The sequence below is a fragment of the Aspergillus mulundensis genome, assembly GCF_003369625.1.
Source record: "Aspergillus mulundensis strain DSM 5745 chromosome Unknown scaffold_7, whole genome shotgun sequence".
In the NCBI taxonomy this organism is placed as follows: Eukaryota; Fungi; Ascomycota; class Eurotiomycetes; order Eurotiales; family Aspergillaceae; genus Aspergillus; species Aspergillus mulundensis.
Genome location: NW_020797895.1, coordinates 448591 through 468457, shown reverse-complemented (window position 1 = coordinate 468457; position 19867 = coordinate 448591). Strand labels below are relative to the sequence as shown.

The 19867-nt window shown below is 51.6% G+C and overlaps 8 protein-coding genes across 8 annotated transcripts; 5 read left to right on the top strand and 3 right to left on the bottom strand.

The window, feature by feature from the left end:
• Nucleotides 1-1565: 1565 nt before the first annotated feature.
• Nucleotides 1566-3837, bottom strand: DSM5745_07045 (FHA domain protein; the record flags this gene model as incomplete). The annotated part of the gene is made up of 4 exons (XM_026749061.1): nt 1566-3258; nt 3310-3478; nt 3570-3755; nt 3822-3837. The coding sequence occupies 4 exons, from the start codon at nt 3835-3837 to the stop codon at nt 1566-1568; spliced, it is 2064 nt and encodes a 687-aa protein (XP_026602151.1).
• Nucleotides 3838-4841: 1004 nt separating this feature from the next.
• On the bottom strand, nt 4842-6945 carry tom70 (putative mitochondrial outer membrane translocase receptor (TOM70); the record flags this gene model as incomplete). Its single annotated transcript, XM_026749060.1, has 5 exons — nt 4842-5089; nt 5138-5611; nt 5659-6430; nt 6481-6563; nt 6618-6945. 5 exons carry the CDS (start codon nt 6943-6945, stop codon nt 4842-4844), a joined length of 1905 nt encoding a protein of 634 aa, XP_026602150.1.
• A 556-nt stretch (nt 6946-7501) lies between these two features.
• On the top strand, nt 7502-8293 carry DSM5745_07043 (uncharacterized protein; the record flags this gene model as incomplete). Its single annotated transcript, XM_026749059.1, has 1 exon — nt 7502-8293. One exon carries the CDS (start codon nt 7502-7504, stop codon nt 8291-8293), a length of 792 nt encoding a protein of 263 aa, XP_026602149.1.
• Nucleotides 8294-8882: 589 nt separating this feature from the next.
• On the top strand, nt 8883-9677 carry DSM5745_07042 (MSF1 domain protein; the record flags this gene model as incomplete). The annotated part of the gene is made up of 1 exon (XM_026749058.1): nt 8883-9677. One exon carries the CDS (start codon nt 8883-8885, stop codon nt 9675-9677), a length of 795 nt encoding a protein of 264 aa, XP_026602148.1.
• A 479-nt stretch (nt 9678-10156) lies between these two features.
• DSM5745_07041 (ABC transporter ATP-binding protein) lies at nt 10157-14169 on the bottom strand (the record flags this gene model as incomplete). The annotated part of the gene is made up of 6 exons (XM_026749057.1): nt 10157-10831; nt 10884-11893; nt 11950-12853; nt 12903-13182; nt 13230-14037; nt 14073-14169. 6 exons carry the CDS (start codon nt 14167-14169, stop codon nt 10157-10159), a joined length of 3774 nt encoding a protein of 1257 aa, XP_026602147.1.
• Nucleotides 14170-14604: 435 nt separating this feature from the next.
• Nucleotides 14605-15479, top strand: DSM5745_07040 (Zn(II)2Cys6 transcription factor domain-containing protein; the record flags this gene model as incomplete). Its single annotated transcript, XM_026749056.1, has 4 exons — nt 14605-14688; nt 14744-14767; nt 14819-14934; nt 14987-15479. 4 exons carry the CDS (start codon nt 14605-14607, stop codon nt 15477-15479), a joined length of 717 nt encoding a protein of 238 aa, XP_026602146.1.
• A 477-nt stretch (nt 15480-15956) lies between these two features.
• DSM5745_07039 (uncharacterized protein) lies at nt 15957-16726 on the top strand (the record flags this gene model as incomplete). The annotated part of the gene is made up of 2 exons (XM_026749055.1): nt 15957-16555; nt 16609-16726. The coding sequence occupies 2 exons, from the start codon at nt 15957-15959 to the stop codon at nt 16724-16726; spliced, it is 717 nt and encodes a 238-aa protein (XP_026602145.1).
• Nucleotides 16727-18515: 1789 nt separating this feature from the next.
• DSM5745_07038 (uncharacterized protein) lies at nt 18516-19346 on the top strand (the record flags this gene model as incomplete). The annotated part of the gene is made up of 2 exons (XM_026749054.1): nt 18516-19050; nt 19096-19346. The coding sequence occupies 2 exons, from the start codon at nt 18516-18518 to the stop codon at nt 19344-19346; spliced, it is 786 nt and encodes a 261-aa protein (XP_026602144.1).
• Nucleotides 19347-19867: the final 521 nt, after the last annotated feature.

Sequence of the window (19867 nt, the reverse complement as noted above, 5' to 3'; positions counted from 1 at the left end):
GACATCGAATAACAAAGCATCTTCAATTATCGGCTGGCAATTCCACCGAGTCAGCTGCGATTAGGTGCTCCAAGTCGTGGAATTGCAGCATGCACCGACACCTCGAGAGTTCACCGTAGTATTGTGTTGTAGTAACACACCTCCGCTTGGGTTTGGATGCATCCATCAAGCAACGGCCACTTCCCCAGTCCCAAGAGCTCGTTCTAACTTCCCGGGGCAGATAGCCTGGAGATATCCCCTCCTGGGACCTGCACAGATGCACACAATGCTGACGACAAGCACCGTTTTGTTCGGCCGAAGCCTGAAGGATTGAGACTACTGCAGTGGCAGGGACGATACATCAACTCGATGAGGGAACAGTGAGGCGTGGGTGGAGTGACTCGGGGGACCAGAAAAAGCAAAGAAACAACCCATTGTCGCAACGCGAACTATATCCGCATTGTTCAATCAGTCCCATAGAGGGCGGTGGATGAAAAAGCCAGGAAGTTGAATGTCCAAGCATAGATGAAAGGCAAAACATAGACAGTGTGATCTTGAGGCGCTTCAGGCTGTCAACCCTGGGCCTGTATCCTCGATGAGACGCAGAGGCTGCATGCAGGTAACCGTCCCTCGATGAGTCCACCGCCAGGCCGCGCAGTGATTGCTCCACGTGAGCCCGGAGAAAATAAACAACATTTGCCGCTATTCGCACAAGAGCTCAATATTGTGAGGGATATCAGACCAATTACCGGTGTCTGTACTGGATGTCTGCTGTGCAAGTCATCCACTTTGATATATCAAAGTTCATGCGCGAAGAAAACGCAGAGACAAGAGGCAGGGATTTTGCCAAGGTTCTCGGAGCGTAAAGAAGTCTAACTTGAGCAAGGGGCGAAGGCTCTCCCGGAAAGACCAACGTCCCAAGCTAGTGTATACGAGAGCGATTCGTCGAAAGAGAATACCTATGGTTGGCCATCCATCTGTCAGCTCATCAGAACAGACAACAGATACGAGCGTTGATGAGTACTCCTGCCCAAGAAAAACGCTAGGAGTAAGCGAGCTGCAGGTGTCCGTCAGGAATCACGCACCGGGCCGGGACCTGGATGAGGTCAGTGGTTGGCATTGTTCGCTTGAATCAGGCAGAGCCAGGGGAGAGCAGTGAGACACGCCTAGCAATCCTTCGATGCCTGAAAGGGACAAAGGGGAGACAGAAGCTGACTGAGGGAACACAGAAGAATGTTGCACAAGGCTCAGTGAGACAACTCGAGAGGAAAAAGGAAATTCATGACGGAAGCTGCCGATCAGCTGACAACGAACTGCCACCACCCCATACGGTGGGATAGGCCAGGAGAAGAGAGGCATTGGGCAGACTACAGCCGGATAGATGGATGGATCATTATCAAGTGCCAATTTCTAGCATTCCTACTATGGATTACGGAGTAGCGCCAACAAATAAAACTTGGAAAAGGAAATGACGCAAGGGAAAAGAGTGGAAAGAACCGTTATCGAAGAGAACTAACCCATAGAACCGTAGCCCCAGAACAAACCCACTATAACGCCTTGACTACCTGCTGCTCAAAGCCTCAAATTCAATCACGCAAAGCGGCAAAGTAGTCCGGGGGAAGCGAAGCCAATGCCGCAATAGTTCCTACTGCCCCCACAACTGCCCCAAAAATAGCCGTCGCCGCGTGGCTTCTAATACTAACCCGATGGGAACTCTTGATCATCTTGGACGGCCGCTCGCTTTGTTTGGTCTCCTTGGAGTTCTCGGGGATACTCACAGTTGTGAGCTGTGAGTCAGGTCCATTAAGCATAAAGGAGTCGCCGTTGAGAATAGCGGCAATGGTCTGTGGTTGCGCGTCGGGGAGCTCGGCATTGGGTAGGTCAGCATCCTTGTTGGATGACTCCTGGGTTTCCGGTAGGGAAGAGACGTCAGGCATCAGGTGATCGTCTTCTGATGGATCTATTTCGATCTCTGCCGCCTTCCTCTTTCTAGGGGAATTGGGCTTCGCACTAGACGTTCCGTACATGCTCGATTGTGACGACTGAGCAGTACTAATCATGTTGTGTGCTGTATCACAAGACGGACGGGGCATCATTGGTGCGAGTGGATCCATGAAAGACACGATATCAGGCTTAGAGCTTCTGTTAGCTGACGGTGATGATGCGCCGCGCATTGGCTGACTAGTCGCAAATGGTCCGTCGTTGTATGTTGCATTCAACGGATAAGAGCCCTGGAGTGGCATAGCATCAAGTGAGTATCTGATGGAAGGCGGCTGTTTCTGCACGATTGGTGGAAGCAGGGTGGAATTGGAAAGGCAGGAGAATTGTCCCGGCAGTTGCCTACTCGGCTGGTAACGCAGACGCTGCGCCTCATAGTTCGCAAGAGACTGCAGGGGATCGACTGGAACATAGCTTGAGGTTCCCTGGACGGTTCGCTCTTGTGACTGAGGGATGGTGCTAGGGGCCTTGTTCTCTGGCAAGGCGCTTGCGGCAGTTTGAATGCTGGATGGTCGATTAGGGTGATTGGAAAAAATGTTGACCATCCGCGGACCATCCCATTTGCCAATGGAACAGGTTGGCTTCGAGGTATCTCCCGCCTCGACGAAGTTTGAAATATGGTTGGTCGATTCTTTCGGGGCCTGGGTGTCGAGCTGGAAAGACACACGCCTTGGGCCAGGCAAAGGCTCTTCCTCTTGATGCCGCTCTTCTGGCTTCTGATTCTCCTGATCCTCTTGCTCCTTCTGCTCCTTCTGCTCCTCCTCTTCGTCCTCTTCTTCCTCAGCGTCGACGTCCCAGTCCTCAGGCTCAGCGTTGGAATCTTCATCCGAGCCATGTGCAAAATATTCATCGTAGTACTGGTTGTCACCATCAATGTCCTCCGAATCATAACCGACTGAAGGTGGTGTCGTTCTTGGGGTCGCTAAAGGCTGCTCGGTATTTGCGACTTTCTCATCGATCGACTTCTCCTTCTGCGGCATGTCTTGTCCGATCGATGACGAATCATCATTAGGCTGAACGTCTTTCGACTCTGCATCCTTAGCGGGGGATGTCAGTGGGGATAAAACTTCAGCCACAGATTGACTGTCTTCCGAATCCGATTCAGCACTTGAACCGTTTGAATCAGACGTTTCATCAGTGGTAAGGTCAATAGCAGGTGGTAGATCACCAAGGTACTCGACGTCGTCGTCATCATCGTCGTCGTCGTCGTCGTCGTCGTCTTCAGGGACGCAGTAAGTATTGGTTGAAGGCTGCTGTTGAGCTTTCTGTACAGTCTCCTTTCTTTTCTGCGAATTAGCAAGTATTCTGTAAGCCAGCCTACCAAGGACGTACGGAGTTTCCGACCACCGACATTCACAACGAACTTTGAGAGGCGGAAAGCTATCTGTTGCTCGGACAACCTCAACACCAAAGGTCAATTCATCACCATCAGATAAGGTGACATCCTTATCGACAGGAATTTTTTCCTTGTTCAGCCAGGTCCCGTGCATAGATCCAGGATCTCGAATGTAAACAAGCTACAAATCTCACGTTAGTGAATAACACTTTTAACGTCGGGGTCTTTTAACTTGCCTTCTTTTCCAATGACGCACGAAGGATCGCGTGAGTTCGGGACATAACACGAGAATCGAAAAGTGCATTACGAGGAGTCGGAGCGAGGTTTTTGTTTTCGCGTTTCGATGCTCTACCGATTTCAACCCGATCTGAAGCAGTATCGAAGGTGAGGGTGCGAGAAACAATGGGGTCCTCGAGGGACAAAGAGTGGAGAACCACAGTAGCTATAGAGTAGTACAAGTTAGTTTAGGTACTTCATGAACCGCTGACTTGAGAGGAGATGTACGTACCTTTTCTATCAGCCATGGTGGTGGGCCTCCGGGGCTGATGTTGAATACGTCGTTTAGTTCCTGCAGTGAAGTAGCTCGAGGATGATCAAGAGGATGCTTATTGAGTTGAGGAATCGAAGAGATGCCTCGATGGGGATGAAAGAGACGATGAATGAAAGGCGGAGGTTGCAGAGGTTACGAGGCTGGAGGGGTAGAGGGGTCAGCCTAAGACACCGGGCGGTGTTTGTCAGGCAGACAGCAGACAGGCAGGCAGACGTCCACTCCGGAGTAGCCTGCGGCTTAGATGAGCAACCAGGTATCTGCGATGGATCAAATGGCAAGGCTTTGATGATCGAGCAACCTGGATTACTCTAAAAGGACGGAACAGGCGCCCGGTGTCGTGACGTGACCGGGAAAACTCGCAGGAAGGAGCCTGAGCTTATGTAACCCAGAGAGCACCTGCAAAACGGCGAGCAGCCGAGATCGTTAGACGAAGAATAGCAGTTGTAGGCTTCAAGGTGAACACGACAAGCTGAACAAGAGGAACACCGTGAATAGATAGGCATAGAATGAGGGGGATAAGGCGCCGGTGGATGCCGGGGACTGATAAGTAGACGGACTAAGTGGGGTGGTTGCTATCATGTGGACACGGACTGTGGGCTCTCCCGAGCGATCGAGCCATCGGCTTACGGAGTACAGATTCGCTGGTACCAAGGCTCAGCCGGCACAGTGAATCCTCACCACATATTGTCCAACTCTATCCATTATTACCTACCACTATGGTACATACATGAGTTTGTCATCCAGTAACCCGGCACTGAGAACGGATCCAGCCTCCGGACGATCCGTTTCAAAAGCAGCAGAACAATCGTCAAGGTGGAGACAGGTCAAACCGCACGCGTATCAATGTCCAAGAGAATGAGATCAACAAGCGAAACCATATAATAAATACACTCACAGCGGAGAAACCGTTAATTAGTCAAGTATTGCCAGAGAAACTGATCTCTGGCAATCTAAGCACGAAAACTGGAGAGGCGACCTTTACATGGGGGGAGGGCCGCCGAAGCCGGCGCCCATGCTCTGCAGGCGCGCGGCAAGCTGTGGGTATTTCTCCTGGACCTCCAGTTGGGTTCGGGTTGCCTCCGCATACGAAATGGCATTGACGATCTCTGGCTCGGTGCGCGCTAGCTCAGCAGCACGCTCGAAGTACTTGAGCGCTTGGGAGACCTTGCCCTGCTGCAGGAGCAGTTGAGCCATGGTTCCGACGGCAATGTCGCACTCGGGATCGACTACTATGGTTAGCATTGGATGTTAAGAGACATACGCAATAGACTCACTGATCAGAGCCTTCTGGCACAGCTGTTCGGCCTCGGCGAAATCGTGCTTCCACTGGAACAAAGCGAGAGCCTTGTTAATCAAAGGAAGGACGTTGATGCCCATGGGCTTGCTCTGAGTCTCCATCTCGACGGCCTTGTCGAACTTCTCAATAGCTTCGGCGAAGTTCTGCTGGTCCAGGAGCAGTTCACCGTAGTAATTGTAGACATCGGGCACGTCCTCGAAGTTCTTTACGGACCTTCGGAAAGTGGCCATCGCAGACGCAACGGAGCCCATCTTGTACTGTGTGACACCGAGTTGGATGTGGGAGTAGATGAACGTTCGGTCGAGGTCGATCGACTTTTGGTAGTCCTTGGCAGCCTCGGCGAATTCACCTAGGATGAAATGAAGCTGAGCACGGTGGTAGTAGATGTCAGGGTCGTCCTTGTTGTGGGTAATCGCAAGCTCGAAGTCGTCCTGGGCAGCGTCCTTTTCACCTTTGCAAAGTCAGATGGATACAGTACATAATATGAATGAAATTTACCTAGCTCGAGGTGCAGGCTGGCACGCTTGATGTAGCTCTGAACGAGCGAGGGGTCGAGCTCAACACTCTTGTTAAGATCGGCCAGCGCGTCCTGCGCATTACCTTGCAAGTATGTAAAGGTTGCTCGCTGGTTGAGAGCCAGACCCTCGAACTCACCCAGATCGCCAAGATCGAGTGCCTTGACAAAGGCCGCGGAGGCCTCCTCGTAGCCATCGCCAGTCTTCTTGGCCATTGCTAACAGACCCTTGCGGAGCTGACCCTTTCCAGATTCTTCGGGGAAGTCGGCCGACTCGTCAAGGCCTTCGGGAAGGGCCTTGGGTCGGAAGCTTTGCAGGTAGTTGGAAACGAAGGTTGGGCTGGGAAGCTTCTTGCCCTTGGCTTCGAGGATTTCCTTGCCCTTCCGCTCTGCAACCTTTTTCAAGAGTCGCTCGAGCGCGACACGGCTGACATCATTTGAGAAGCCGTCGATGATGCAGCTGGCGGTGAAGTCGAGAAGAGCTTCGCTATACTTCTCGAGATGTTCGTACGCGATGGCACGCCTGTTCAGGGCCTTGACGTATTCGCTGTCCATTGCAAGCGCAGCACTAGTGTCTTCAACAACGTTTTCCCACTTAGACTGAACATTGTAGCAGGCCGCGCGGTTCGAGTAGAAGACCGGGTCGGGCTTGCAGAGGATAGCCTTTCCGTAAAGCTCAATGGCTTTAGGGTAGTCCTTGGAACCGTACGCCTTGTTTCCAGCGGCTTTTAACTTGGCAGCATATGCTTTTCGAGTCTGTGTCTGCATCAGCAAGCTGGCGCCGTAAATGGCTGAAAGAAACGCACCTCCTCATCTAACTGTCCAACAGTGGCCTCGTCAACCTCGGGAATCTCTTCTGAAGGCTCTTCAGCCTTCTTTTCTGTTTTCTCTGAGACCAATCAGCGATTATGCGTGCGGATTGGTGCGGATCCAGAGCACGCACCGTCCTGGACAGAGGCAGCTTTCTTCTTTTCTTCCTCGGCCTTCTTCTCCTTTCGTCGCTGACTGCCGCTCTTCTTCTTCTTCTTCTCTGCGGGAGTAGTCGGGGTGGTAGAGGTTTTGCCGGACCGGCTTGAGTCGTTGAGGTAGTAGACGACACCGGCGCTGGTCACCACGACCGCAACTCCGGCAACGGTATAGACGAGCGCCTTGTTCTCAGACACCCATTTCGAGATGCGGTCCCAAACGGACGCTGTGGAAGAGGCGGGAAGAGAAGCGGTGTCAACAACCACGTTCTTTGATGATTCGGGCAGAGGTACGCCGCTTGACATGATGACCGAGGAAAGGACCCTTGTGCTTCGTGTCGAGTATAGCCCTGTTTTAGAGTGTTTTCTGTCCCCCTTTTCGTCGGAATATCCTAAGCATATCAACGAGTCAATTATGATGGACAGCCAAGTGCAGCAAAGGGAAACAAACCGGCAGGTGGTTGGCAAACGGCCGCGTTTCAGTCTGGTATGAGGAGTTGGAAGAGTTGCGGCCTTGAAAAAGTTATGCGTTCCGGCGACGCAACAGCGGTCCCGAGCTCTGTGCTGGTCGGCCCAATCACGTCCATCCAAAATCGATGGCCAGCTGCTTGCTCCACATCCGCCATGGCACCAGATGGATGCCGGAGCGCGAACTTCGTCATCGGGACACTGTCGGACTGGCGGGTCGTCAATGGTGATAGCTGATGGCCTGGTCGCCCTTCTCTCGCTCGCCTGGACTACACCATGCCTGCTAACTGCCCAATGCGTCTCGGCGCGAACCGGTTCTGCTGCACGTGGATAGGTCCAAAAAATCCAAAATGATCGCAACTTCAGCTCCAGAGTTTTACAACTCCTGTGAACGATGTCTTCGCAACCCCTCCAGATCATATCCACGCTGCGCTACGATCCGTCTCTACCAACGGTAGTTCGACAACGACTTGGCAATGCCCATACCTACCCTGACCCGCTGCTCACCCCATACTACCTCCTCCCATACCACCAAGACCGTCTCCGCAGCGCCGCGCGCTATTTCAACTGGGACAATGCGTCGAGGTTTCTCGAGCAAGACCTCACCCAATTCGCCCAATACCTTGACAGCTTCATACCTCAGAAGGGGAAGTGCTGGCGTGTTCGGATAGTCGTGGACCAGAGCGGAGGCTGCAAGGTCGAGTCCGTTGCTGAGCCACGCATCGAATTGGAGAACTTCCTCGTCCCCTTCATTATCAGCCCAGCCTCTACACCATGGCGGGTGTTCGTCGACATCGCCTACACGACGCCGTCGGGACTCACTACCCACAAAACAACCGCAAGGGAGGATTACACAGCTGCACGAGGTCGGGCCGGAATCGCGACACCCCAGGATAACGCCGAGGTCCTACTAGTCAATCCGCGAGGCGAGATCATGGAGGGCAGCATCACCACCCCGTATTTCCGGCGGCGAGACCATGCAAGACGAGACGGCCCTGCATGGATTACACCGCCGCTATCAAGTGGTGGTAATGCAGGCACGACCAGGCGTTATGCCCTAGTCCAAGGCTTTTGCACCGAGGAAGTCATTACTATTCGAGATCTCATCGATGGCGAGTTTTGCTTGTTAAGCAATGGGGTCCGAGGGTTCCTTCTTGGGAAGATCATCCTCAAACCAGAGGTTTAACAGCCTGATAATAGCTAGAGTCTCATTCACACCTTAAGGCGTACGAATTCCTGACTAAAATTTAATGACAACAAGTTGATTCCTTCCGAACTATGGTAAAATCAAGAGCCAATGGTCTCTTAGCTGGATGGTCGTTAAGTTTTAGACTACATAAATTGTGTAGGACGGGTATACCTGTACACAGGGTTCTAGACTACACTTTTCGCGAACAGCTCTCGGAGTACAAAGAACGACCTTCAAACTCCCAGATCAGCCAACCCGCTTACTGTCTCTACCCGCGAGCACGCGATAATGATGTCAAGCTACCCCGATCTATCTCATGACTCTGAAAGTGTGGCACCATGGCACGTGACACAGCGTACTTTCTAGCCCGCTCACCCCGCGTTTTACTAATCGGGCTAGCATCATAAGGTAAGTTAGCTGGCAGAATTTCTGAGGCTCGAGCCAAGCGGAAGCCCGAAGAAAAGGTGGTCGAGCAGACGACCTCAGCACCTCCAGCTCGCCACCTCCACTTCCAGCGTCACCCCATCATCCATCCTCAAAGCTCAAAGCAGAATCAATTGTGTGCAGTGTACATGCGACGGCAACGATGAAGTTCTTCGAGAACCTCTATACCTACGACTACTCCTTTCCCGCCGTCTCTCTCGCCTACTTCCTCCGCTATCCGAACCCATACTCAAAACATGTCCTAACGACAGATGTCATTGATCGCTACGTCGACCCGAAGACCAACCGCCTTCATACAACACGCATCCACCTCAAAAAGTCAAAAGTCCCGTCTGGGATCTTGAAGCTCCTCCCAAAGGGCATCGGTGGATCCGACAGTTCCGGACAGAGCTACATCCTAGAGACGACCGTTGTTGACGCCAGAGAAGGATGGATGGAGTCGGAATCCCGCAACATGGAGTGGACTGGGATTCTCAGCGTGGTGGAAAAACAAGTCTACCGACGCCAGGCATTGGAGGGGGGTCAGGAGAAGCTCGAAGGTCTGTCGCTGTCGCTTGACAAGCAGCGAACCGAACAAACCACAGTGAACACGACCGTTACGTTTCGCTCCCGATTTGGGCAGGGGAAGCTTCTCGGCCGGAGGAAGACAGAGGCCGCTGGAGAAGAGTATGAGGAGGAGGCTCCCAAACGGGGGTTCTTCACCTCGTTGTCCACTGCTGGTATCCAGCGGACCATTGAGCTGATTGGGCTCAACCGTACACGCGACGCTATTGTCAAGAGCAAGCAGGGAATGAATGTTGTTCTTGAGCGCCTGCGCAGCGGCGGCATAGTTGGCGTTCTTGATGGCATGCGCCAGGACCGGGAGGCCATTGGTCTTGGAGCAGAAGGCCCTTGGAAGCGTGTGTGGATCAGCGGGAACTCTCACAACGACGACTGATTGTCATTATTCGGCGGATAAGCAAACATTGGCAAACTTGATGCGGCATTCAAGCGTGGAGCATTGGTTGGAGCATTGGCGTTTATATGGACACTCTCCTACTATCTTGTCTTTATTACTTCTTATACTTTCTTTCTGGACCTTGTTTGTTTCCAGGAGCGTGTTTGCATTGCATGTGTTCGATGAAACTGTCACGAAACTGTATACTAAGAGCCATAGGCCAAATTCCGGTCGCTTCATTTGTCTGGGCGCCTACTGTACAATATACTGACTCGGATTCTGCTTCAGAAATCTTGTCTTCTATTATTCTTTCTAGATTTGTTCCACTCTCACCCTAGTTTACTTCCAATAATCGAGGGCCCATACCCTCAGTCAAACCTTGTCGGATTGGATTACTGCTGTTTGTAAGATTATTAAATAAATACTTTGCCAAGTGCCACTTTCTAGCGCTGTTGAAACCCTTCTCCATTCTATAAAATCTAGTCCAAAGCCTGAGCCTCACACATCTTGCTATACAATCCACCCGCCGCAATCAAATCAGAATGCGACCCCATCTCCTGAATCTGACCTTCATGGAATACACAGATCATATCTGCATCCTTGACAGTACTAAGACGATGCGCAACGGCTACCGTGATGCGATCTCCATCCTTCGCCGCAGCAAGGGCAGCATGCACAGCCCGTTCACTCTCAGTATCCAGTGCGCTAGTGGCCTCATCCAGAAGAAGAATCTTTGGATCTCGGACCAGTGCCCTCGCAATCGCAATGCGCTGCCTCTGGCCGCCGGAAAGCTGTGATCCACCGAACCCAACTGATGTAGCCAGCCCGTTGGGGAGAGATGAGACGAAATCCCACGCGTTGGCTGCTCGGAGCGCAGACTCGATCTGAGAATCGTTCACCTCGAGGTCAGTGGAACTGTCATGGCTTAGACCGAAAGCGACGTTTTCACGTATAGAAACTGGGAATAGATCTGGCTCTTGCTGTACCAGGGCGACGATCTTGCGGTAGAGGCGTGGGTTGAAGCTTGGTAGGGGTGAGGAATCGAGTTTGATCGAGCCGGCTGATGGATCGTAGAATCTTTCCAGAAGAGCTATAACTGTTGATTTGCCGCATCCTGATGAGCCAACGAGGGCTATGAATTGGCCCTTTTTGAACTGTGTAATTGAGATTTAGTGTCGATTCGTGAAGACAAGAGTGGTAACATACCCTAAGATCAAGGCCTTTAAGAATAGGGATTCCGGGTCGAAGAGGATAGGAGAACTTGACATTGTCCAGATCAATGGTGTCTGCTGGGCCAGGGCCAACTTCGCGGGTTTGATTTGTCTCCCGCACTGTTTGCTGGAGGTCATTGAGCCAGAAGAGGTAGTTGGCGGCGTTGACACCTTTTGTGATGCTAGTGGAATATTGAAATAGCTGCGATGCGCTTTGGCCGGAGAAGAAGACCCCCAGAAACGCGACAAAGAAGGCGTAAAGGGTAACCTGATCAAGCGACAGCAGGCGACATCCATACCAGAATCCAAGGGCCATGAACCAGTATTCTGCGGATTGTGTGAAGGCAAAGCTCACAATCACCGTAAATAACGGACGCTTCGAGTCAGCCATCGCTTCATCCAACTCTCTGGTGTATCTCTCCAAAACAGTATGCTCAATAGCAAGCGACGCAATCGTGCGAATAGAAGTGACAGCCTCTGATGCAATGGACGCGCTAATCATATAGCGCTTTGAAGTATCACGATCAAACTTCGCGTCCAGCCTGATCTTCAGATAACCTGAGCCAACCAACGGAGTCAGACCAGCACATATAACAACAAGGCCAAGTTTCCACGAATAAACGAGTGCCAAAACAGAGCATGCAACAAGATTCAGGGCGGCAATCAATACAAGACCGATATTATAGCCCATCAGTTCGAGTATAGCCTGTGGATTCGAATCCACGCGCGCAACAAGTGCGCCAGTACTATTCTCTTCGCGATTGAAGAATTGCAGATCTTGTTGGAGTATGTCATGAAGGCTTTGTTTCCGCAGTTTGTGGCCGAAATGTTGGGCGACAGTATTGGTTGCATAGCCGAGAACGAAATAAGATACTAGACAGCCCCCGGCAAGCACGATGAACATGGCTGCAAGGAAGTTTCCCTTGTGTTCTAGTTCCGTTGATGGCAGGGTGAGAATATCAACCACACTAGATAGTAGAATCGCTTGGCTAGGGAAGGTCGCTCCTATTTTTGTTATTAGAAAGGTAACGGCATAATGGCAAACGAGTGCTTTTACTTACCACCAACTATACATCCAGTCAATACCAGACAGTACACGAGCCTAAGCTCGGGGGTCTCCCGGAGAAGACGATAGATAACGAACATGATGTTTCGCTGCTTGTAGTCATCGTAGTTGGCGTACTCTTTCTGCGGCATGTTTCTATCGTGATTGTCAACTGAGGCGTATGGAGTCGGGGCTGAGACTTTAGTCACAGTGTCTGCTTTTGAGGCATTGACAGATTCCAACTCTGCTTTCGGTTGCGATCCGTGACTTGAAACAGCTAAGTCTTGTACTCGCACAAGTTGAGCATATGTGCCGTCATGGGCAAGCAAAGAATCGTGAGTTCCATGCTCGACTATGCATCCCTTTCTCATAACAATAATGTTGTCAGCCTTTCGGATGGTCGCAAGCTTGTGAGCAATGACGATGGTAGTACGGCCGTCCGAGGCCCTATCCAAGGCCTTTTGAACCACATTTTCGGCATGCGGATCCAGGGCACTGGTGGCCTCATCCAGGATAAGAACTTTAGGCTGAGAAACAATACTTCGAGCAATTGCGATTCTTTGCTTTTGTCCGCCAGACAAAAGGCCACCACGGTGGCCGATCTCGGTATCATAACCATTCGGGAGGTTGGTGATAAAATCGTGTGCGAAGGCCGTGGTGGCTGCTTCTTGTATTCGTTCCATTTGTTCATCTTTAGGGGCATGTTCCCACTTTGTACCAACAAGTCCTTGTTTGATATTTTCGAAAACAGTGCCCTGAAATAGGACTGGCTCTTGCTGGACGAGACGGACATTTTTTCGGAGCCAGCTGAGATTCAATTGGTCGATTGGGTGGCCATCTAGTTTGATGATTCCTGACTGAGGGTTATACCAACGCTCCAGAAGGCCGACAATCGTACTCTTTCCAGAACCAGATTGACCCTAGGCAAGTTTAGCTTCAAACACTGACAAGTCTTCATGATCAACTCACCACCAGGGCAGTGACTTTGCCAGCATGCGCTCTCATGGAGAACCTGTCAAGAACCTTCACTCCAGGCCGAGTAGGGTATGCAAAAGTAACATCGTCGAACTCAATTTCCCCTACAACCTCAGATGGTTGATGCCCGGTATTGTCATAAGGATCGATTTCGGATTTGCGATCAATCAATTCGAATAGCTTAGATGCGGCCGTAGCGGATCTGGTGAAATCGACCATGTAAGGCGCGAGCATGGTTAGCTGTGTAGCGGCAATGATTACCGACATGATGACACTTGATTGTTAGCGGAAATCCCTAGCCGTTGAGACAGCAGAACTCACGTAAATATGCCTCCAGGTTCCACAATCTCTCCTCCAGACAACATGCGGATACCCTGCCAGAAGGCTAGACCGTAGCCCAAATAGACGATACAGTACTCCGCGGAGAAAAACACTCCAAAAATGATCGAAAGCTTGCTTCCAATCCTATGAGCAGAAGATAGGTACTCGTCAAATTTGTCAACCAGCCTGTCTCGAATCTCAAAGGCATGAGCAGTCCGCACACTGGAGAGAACGCTCTCAGAAAAAGCGTTAGCCTTCGAGTTGATCTCGAGGATCTGATTCTCATAGACACCCATGAAGCCTCCCGCAACGCCATTGACAACAAGAGTTGCCGGGGCAATGCAGAGACATATAAGTGTAAGCTTCCACTGAACCACAAAAGCAATGATGAAAGCAGTGATGAAAGCAGAGATGCCTTGGAAGACGAGACCGAGTTTTTCACTAATTCCACCCTGGATCATGCGACCGTTGGAGGTAGCTTGGGCTGCAATTGAGCCACCAGTTCCATGATCAAAGAAAGCCACTTCCTGCCTAAGAGCTGATTTGAAATATTCATGCCGGATATTGCGAGTAATGATGTGAGCAGTGTAGGTGAAAAGCGTGTTGTAGATATAAGACAGGACGAAGCGGGCAATTCCGAGGTAGACGAAGTAAATAGCTAGCTTTGAAGCTTCTGAGCGAAGTTGGGATTGCGAGGATTGCGAGGATTGCGAGGACGTGAAATTGGTGACAGTGCTGATGAACTGGCCGATGATGAGGGGCTGGAAGGCTATGCCGGCACCAGAACCAACAGCTGCGAAGGATGCGACTGCCTGCAATGGGAGCTCAAAATGGCCGGCATACCTGAAGATTCGCTTGTAGGCGGCCAAAGAGCCGTCGGGCTCGTCTGGGGGAGTGCTGCAGCGGGCCTCTTTTCGCTTTCGATCGCTTTGGCATCCATTTCAACTTGACCAAGGGGATCCAGACGCTGGGTACGTTGTTTGAACTTGAATCATCTTGAATCAGCTTCATCTTATAGCTTATATACTTATGCCTCGAAGGAGGAGCTTTCGGGGCGGACTCCATGGTGTCCGTGTTTCTGGCAAATGTTGATCCAGTCAGTATAGAAAGACTCGGGCGACGGCGGCCACGGGCTCCGTCCCCACCACAACCATCAATCAGTCTGGGTCCACTGGTCCAGGGGCAATCATGGAAAGGAATCAATAATCACTGCCTGAGTCATCATTTAAGCCTTCCAGACGGGCACTCCTTTGGGATTAGGCCATTCAGGCGGGCTCTACTTTCAGAATAGGCTGGACCTGATCTATACTGGAGCTCAGTCTCGACGTTCAACCCCTTGACCGTCAACCTCCAAGTCCTATTTTGCGTTATCGTCATGGAAGATGCTCATACTCTAGGTGGTTCTGATGTTCCCAAGGACGTATCCTCGACAACCCCGAATACTCTCATGATGCGAGCTGTTTGTGATCCGTTGGACTTTGAACTCTTCATCGCCATAGTTAACTTATGACCAGTGCGATGCTTGTCGAACTCGCAAGGTATGCCTTAGCACGACATCACGACTGACATCGAAGCCTAATGTGCCCCAGATACGGTGTGACCGACAGTATCCCTGTTCGCATTGTGAGCAGAAGAACATTGACTGTACCTATGCCGAAATCCAGGCCAAGGAGAAACGCACTCGCATCCACTTTACTCCTATTTAGTATGTGCTGCGCCTCCTCGTAGCTCTTTCTGACCATGGTCTTATCCTATAGTGAAAGAAAAATTGACCTCATCGAACGCCGACTCGACGGCATCATCGAAATGTTGCACGATCTCAAAGTAAGTCGGCCCAGCACCGAACGGTCTTGGGCAAGGAGTACACAAACCCCATCCACCGAGTCTCAATCCACGCCAGCGGTGTCCAGCCATGAACCCCAGGCCGACTCGGCCGGTGGGCCACTCGTGGCAGGGGACTCTTTATTAACTGCCCACTCTGCTTTTGCAAACGAATTCCTGCAAAGCTTCCTGAGCACGGATTCTGTGCAGAATTGCAGTCTAGAATTGCGTCAGACTCTGGATGCACTTGCCCATACTGTTGCTACACTCAAAAAGCAGACTACATCGAGCGACATAATTGACCCTCACTTAACACCTGCTCCCCGTCTCCGACTCCAAGGTTTCGAGCTTCCTCCCATTGAGAAGGCTGTTGCCCTGATACCTCTAGCGAAATGTGAGTACCAATTTGACTGTAATGAGCACGTATAATATCTAGTAACCGGGCTATAATGGGGTTACTTCAGGAGTCGGATTTGAATATTCTGGATGAGGGTTGGATATGATAAGCAGTACGGGAATAAACAGAGAGCATATTATATCTCAACTGCAAGGGCCTTCCTCCGATGGATTCTGCCGATCTGCGGCCACTAAATGCCGATTATTGTGTTAACCGTTGACAGAAAAGTGAGGGCAACGACGTTTGACTTAGGGTTGTTAAGGTTAGCCTTTCGGTTATGGTTAGGTTAGGCTAGGCTGTCAAAGAACTAACTCTTTCTGATCAGTCACATGATACCCGTCCTTGCCACTTAGTAAGCGACAATATCGCCCCCGGAGCTGTGTCGGGCCCGTGGACAGCATCAGAGCTCAACTTTTCAAATTCCTACACTACGATTCACCGAGTTCCCCGCCTAACCGGCCGAACAACCCGATGGATATGTGCATGCACACGCGTAGCTGATCGACGCTATGCTGGCTAAAACTCTGCGGCCATTATGCGGAACGTCAGGACTCAAGGCCCCGAGCCTCGCCGCTCGTGCCAATGACTGTACTATCGCCATTCCTGTCCCTCGACACCATGCGCGCCTCAAATCCTCCTCTTCGGAGTCTCGTGAGAAGCGGGAATCCACCGAAAGCGCTGAGCCGAAACAAGATACGGAGGTCGAGATGACACCAGCCCAAATGAAAATCTTCGAATACTTCCGCCACTTGACGGCGGACGCACAGGAACGTGAAATAGAAAATGTCGCGCCGCCGATATCTTTCGCCCGGTTTCGTGGGGGCACGGGAGATGGAGGGAAGGTCAGCCATCGACGGCGTCCATGGCAGCTCCGCCGTGCGCTGGATGCGGCGGGACCACCGGTGCCCAGGCCGGATTGTCGCTTCGGCATCACTGTGACAGAGGATGTGACGGAGGACGTGAAAGAGGACGTTGTTGGAAAGTCCATTGATAATCTTGAGCGGATATCGGCCAAACCACCTAACAGGACCAAACTGGAGCGGAAGATCCGTGCCTCAAACCCTGCTTTGCCAAAATCGCCAGTGCCGAGGCCGATTATCCCTACAGAGTCAGCCTCGATGAGTCCCGATTCGACGAGCTGAGCCGAGACATCCCCGCCAGAAAATGTGACGCCGCGCAAGCCCGAGCTACTGGACGATACCAGGTTCTCGCAGCGGACGGGCCGCGGCTGCCCGTGGTACTAGTCAATAAACGCGGAAGCTCTAAGGACGGCGATTAAGAAACTATCTGACGAGGACAGGAGGCTTTACTTGGCATGGAAACGGCAGGTGTACGATTCTACGCACGGCATTGCGCATAATCATAATCCCCAGCCTGTCCACAGTGAACGGATTACAATTGTTCTTCCCAGGTTCAACTGGGATAGATGTGTGCTCCCTTTCAAGAAAACACCTGTTAATATATGCAGACATCAGTATGGCGCAGAGGCTATGAAAGTCATATTTCAGCACAACGAAGCCATCCCAGAGAATGCGAGATGGCTTTACAAAAATATGCCACACATGACCCCTCTTGTTCGGATGATGATTTGAGTCATGCTCTTGGAGAGAACAATTCGAGACAAAATTGAACTTGGGCAGCGGCCTTGGGGAGAAGATCTATTGGGGCCGAGGGCTAGGATTCGTGCTCAGCTACGCAGGGCTAAGCTTCGTGCTGAGGTCCGCGGAATCGAGCCCAGCCATAGGATGCATGCTGAGTTCCGCTGACTCGCGCAGGAACCACTGGCAGAGGAGTCGGTAGCAATTTAACATGTATTGGAACTGTATATACCAGGGTTGACACACCCACATCATGACAAGTTGCACGCTTCACTTGGTTGTCTGTCAAGTACTTTGAGATAAAAGGCATCAGAGACGTTCTTGAAGTCCATCATCTCCAATCATCTACTCTGGAGATAATGTTGATCCTCGTCTGCTGATCCAGGGACCAGCACACATTCAAGGCAGCAGATCGCACTGACTCATTGCGTCATCGACAGGCACGAATTCCTGGCCGAATGAGATGAGGTCAGCGAGAATGTTTTTTTCCGCAAAGACCCTGAAGGGACCAATGAGCAGCTAAAGGGGCACCAAGTGGGGTAGGCGAGCCGCCAAGAGCGCCACCCTGATTCAGGGCATTTCCAGCCTTACTGCGCAATGAGTAAGATGAAGCTCAACTTCGTCTATGATTTTAGAGCATCATTTGATGACAGTCCGTTGTAGAATTTATTGTCCAATGTATGCGTGTCTCAGGCCTTGAGTCAGGTCTGAAGCAGCGCTCCCCACCCAAGGCCAGCGAGTGGTTGGCTGGGACGACCCTGGAAGCGATCCCCACCGGCAACTTCCAAAATTGGAGCGACGATGCGGAGGCCGCCATTCAGCATCGCCGCCAAGGCCACCAGGGAGGCCGCTAGCTGTTTACTGTGACCACCACCCTACGGGCCCTTCTGAGCGCAGTCTGACCGTGACTTGAGTCTGCCAACTTCCATCTCCGTTGGCCTTTGCTGTGTCGCTCTTTCACGCCGGCTTTTTCCCTGTTGATCTTGCTGTCTGTTGATTGTTCTGCCTGCTGCTTGATTGCATCGCCTTGAATTCTCGTCGTTCCGGCTCTTTCCTGCTTGCCGCCCTTGATACTGGCATCCCCATCCCCTTTTACTTCCGGATTCCACCACTGGCTCTCCAGTCTCCAGGCTCCCGCGCGACCTTCGACTCCTGCCTTTTCGCCGGCCAAAACAGCGATTTGGGTCGGTTGTTACTCTTCTCATTTTTAGCGACCGTTGGAAGAGCGGGCTTGTCGAACTTATCTGAAACGCCGAGGCGCTTATTAGACGATAATTGTCTTCAACGCCCACGACCTCGAACTTCGTCGCCTTGTGCGACGATACCGATCGGTTAATTTCTGTCAACCGTGGATTGTCTTGATTTTCGACCAGCCGACATCTGCAGTAGGATGCCCTCTGCATAATCGAGCCTCAAGGCAGTTGCTAGACGACTGCTGATCAAATGGCTGCCCTTTGTACACCATGGTCGATGGCCCGGCCGTATTTGTTTCTCCTCGCAATCATAGCGACCATTTTCTCTCCTGCCACAGCCGGTTTATGCAACTTTTGGGACACCGAGTGCGTCGACCCGCTCGCTCAAACCGCCATCTCCATCACATTCCCTCCGCTCTTCCTGGAATCGATCAACTTCTACTATGCCTTTGATGCCGACGCTCGAGGCAAGGGCCAGGAGCCGATGACAAAGGCCGGTTTCTGGATTGGATATGAAGCGTATGTCAACAACTCAGCAATTGACATCAACCGCACGTCTGAAATCGCGGTCCGCGTCGGCAATCTTACCGGCACGCCGTCGGGAAATAACAACGGATGTGATGGAGTATGGGGCTCGGATTGTTCCATGAACCTCAAGAACTATCTGCGACAGACTCTTTTTGATCTTGTCACCAGTGGAAAGTCTTACCAAGACCCTCTTCGCACAGTCATCGGCTCATTCCGCGACAATCCGCCGCCAGTCAAAAACTGCCCGCCGCCATTGTTTGATGTCCAACGGTTTCCCGTCGAGGGTGAGTACACTTAATGACTATCAGGACACTCTAACATGTATCTAGAATTCGCTGTCGAGAATGAAGAGGACATGACGGCGGTTATAAAGAAAACTGGGAATAGCGACAGTCCGTGGTCGACTTTCCTGATCGATAACATGACCGCCGCCGAGCAGGCCGAACAAGTGGCCGTTGGGATAATTACTCGGACTCCGATGTATGGAAGCGCCATGCCGCGGACTCAGGAGGAAATCCAGCTCGAGCTTGTTTGCGCCCAAGCACCGTCTCCGGGGACTTCTTCTTCGAGCGACGATTGATCCTGCGGGCATGGATGCGATTTACACCGCTTACTTTTGCACATAATCAGAACACGAACCAAGTCTGGTCTCGTCGGGCAACTGCCCAACAGACGGAGTACCGAGGCGCGAACACGGTCTACGTCTCAAAGACACTCGACGCCGCCGACTGATGCCGGCTTTGAAAGCATCACTAGCATACAATGCTCCGCTCGCTCAAAACCCACTAGGTTTCTTTCAGAGCAAAGGCAGCCGCAAGTCACTGCAAAGTCACCAGGACTGCAGACTGACGCGACCTGCCAAAGAGGCTATCGCTAGTCGAAGCCCTATTTGTAAATAATTGCATATTAATGACATACAACAAGTCTACTTACAGTGGCCTACCTTGCATTGTCCCCCACTCGCCTTGCTCTCAATTCCTGGAACTTCCATGTCTACGTTCTCTTCTGCTTTTATCGTGCTTTTCCTGTTTGCCCCAGTTTTCTGTGACCTTTTATACTGCGGCTGGCATCCTATCCAATTCGAACCTAATACCCTGCACA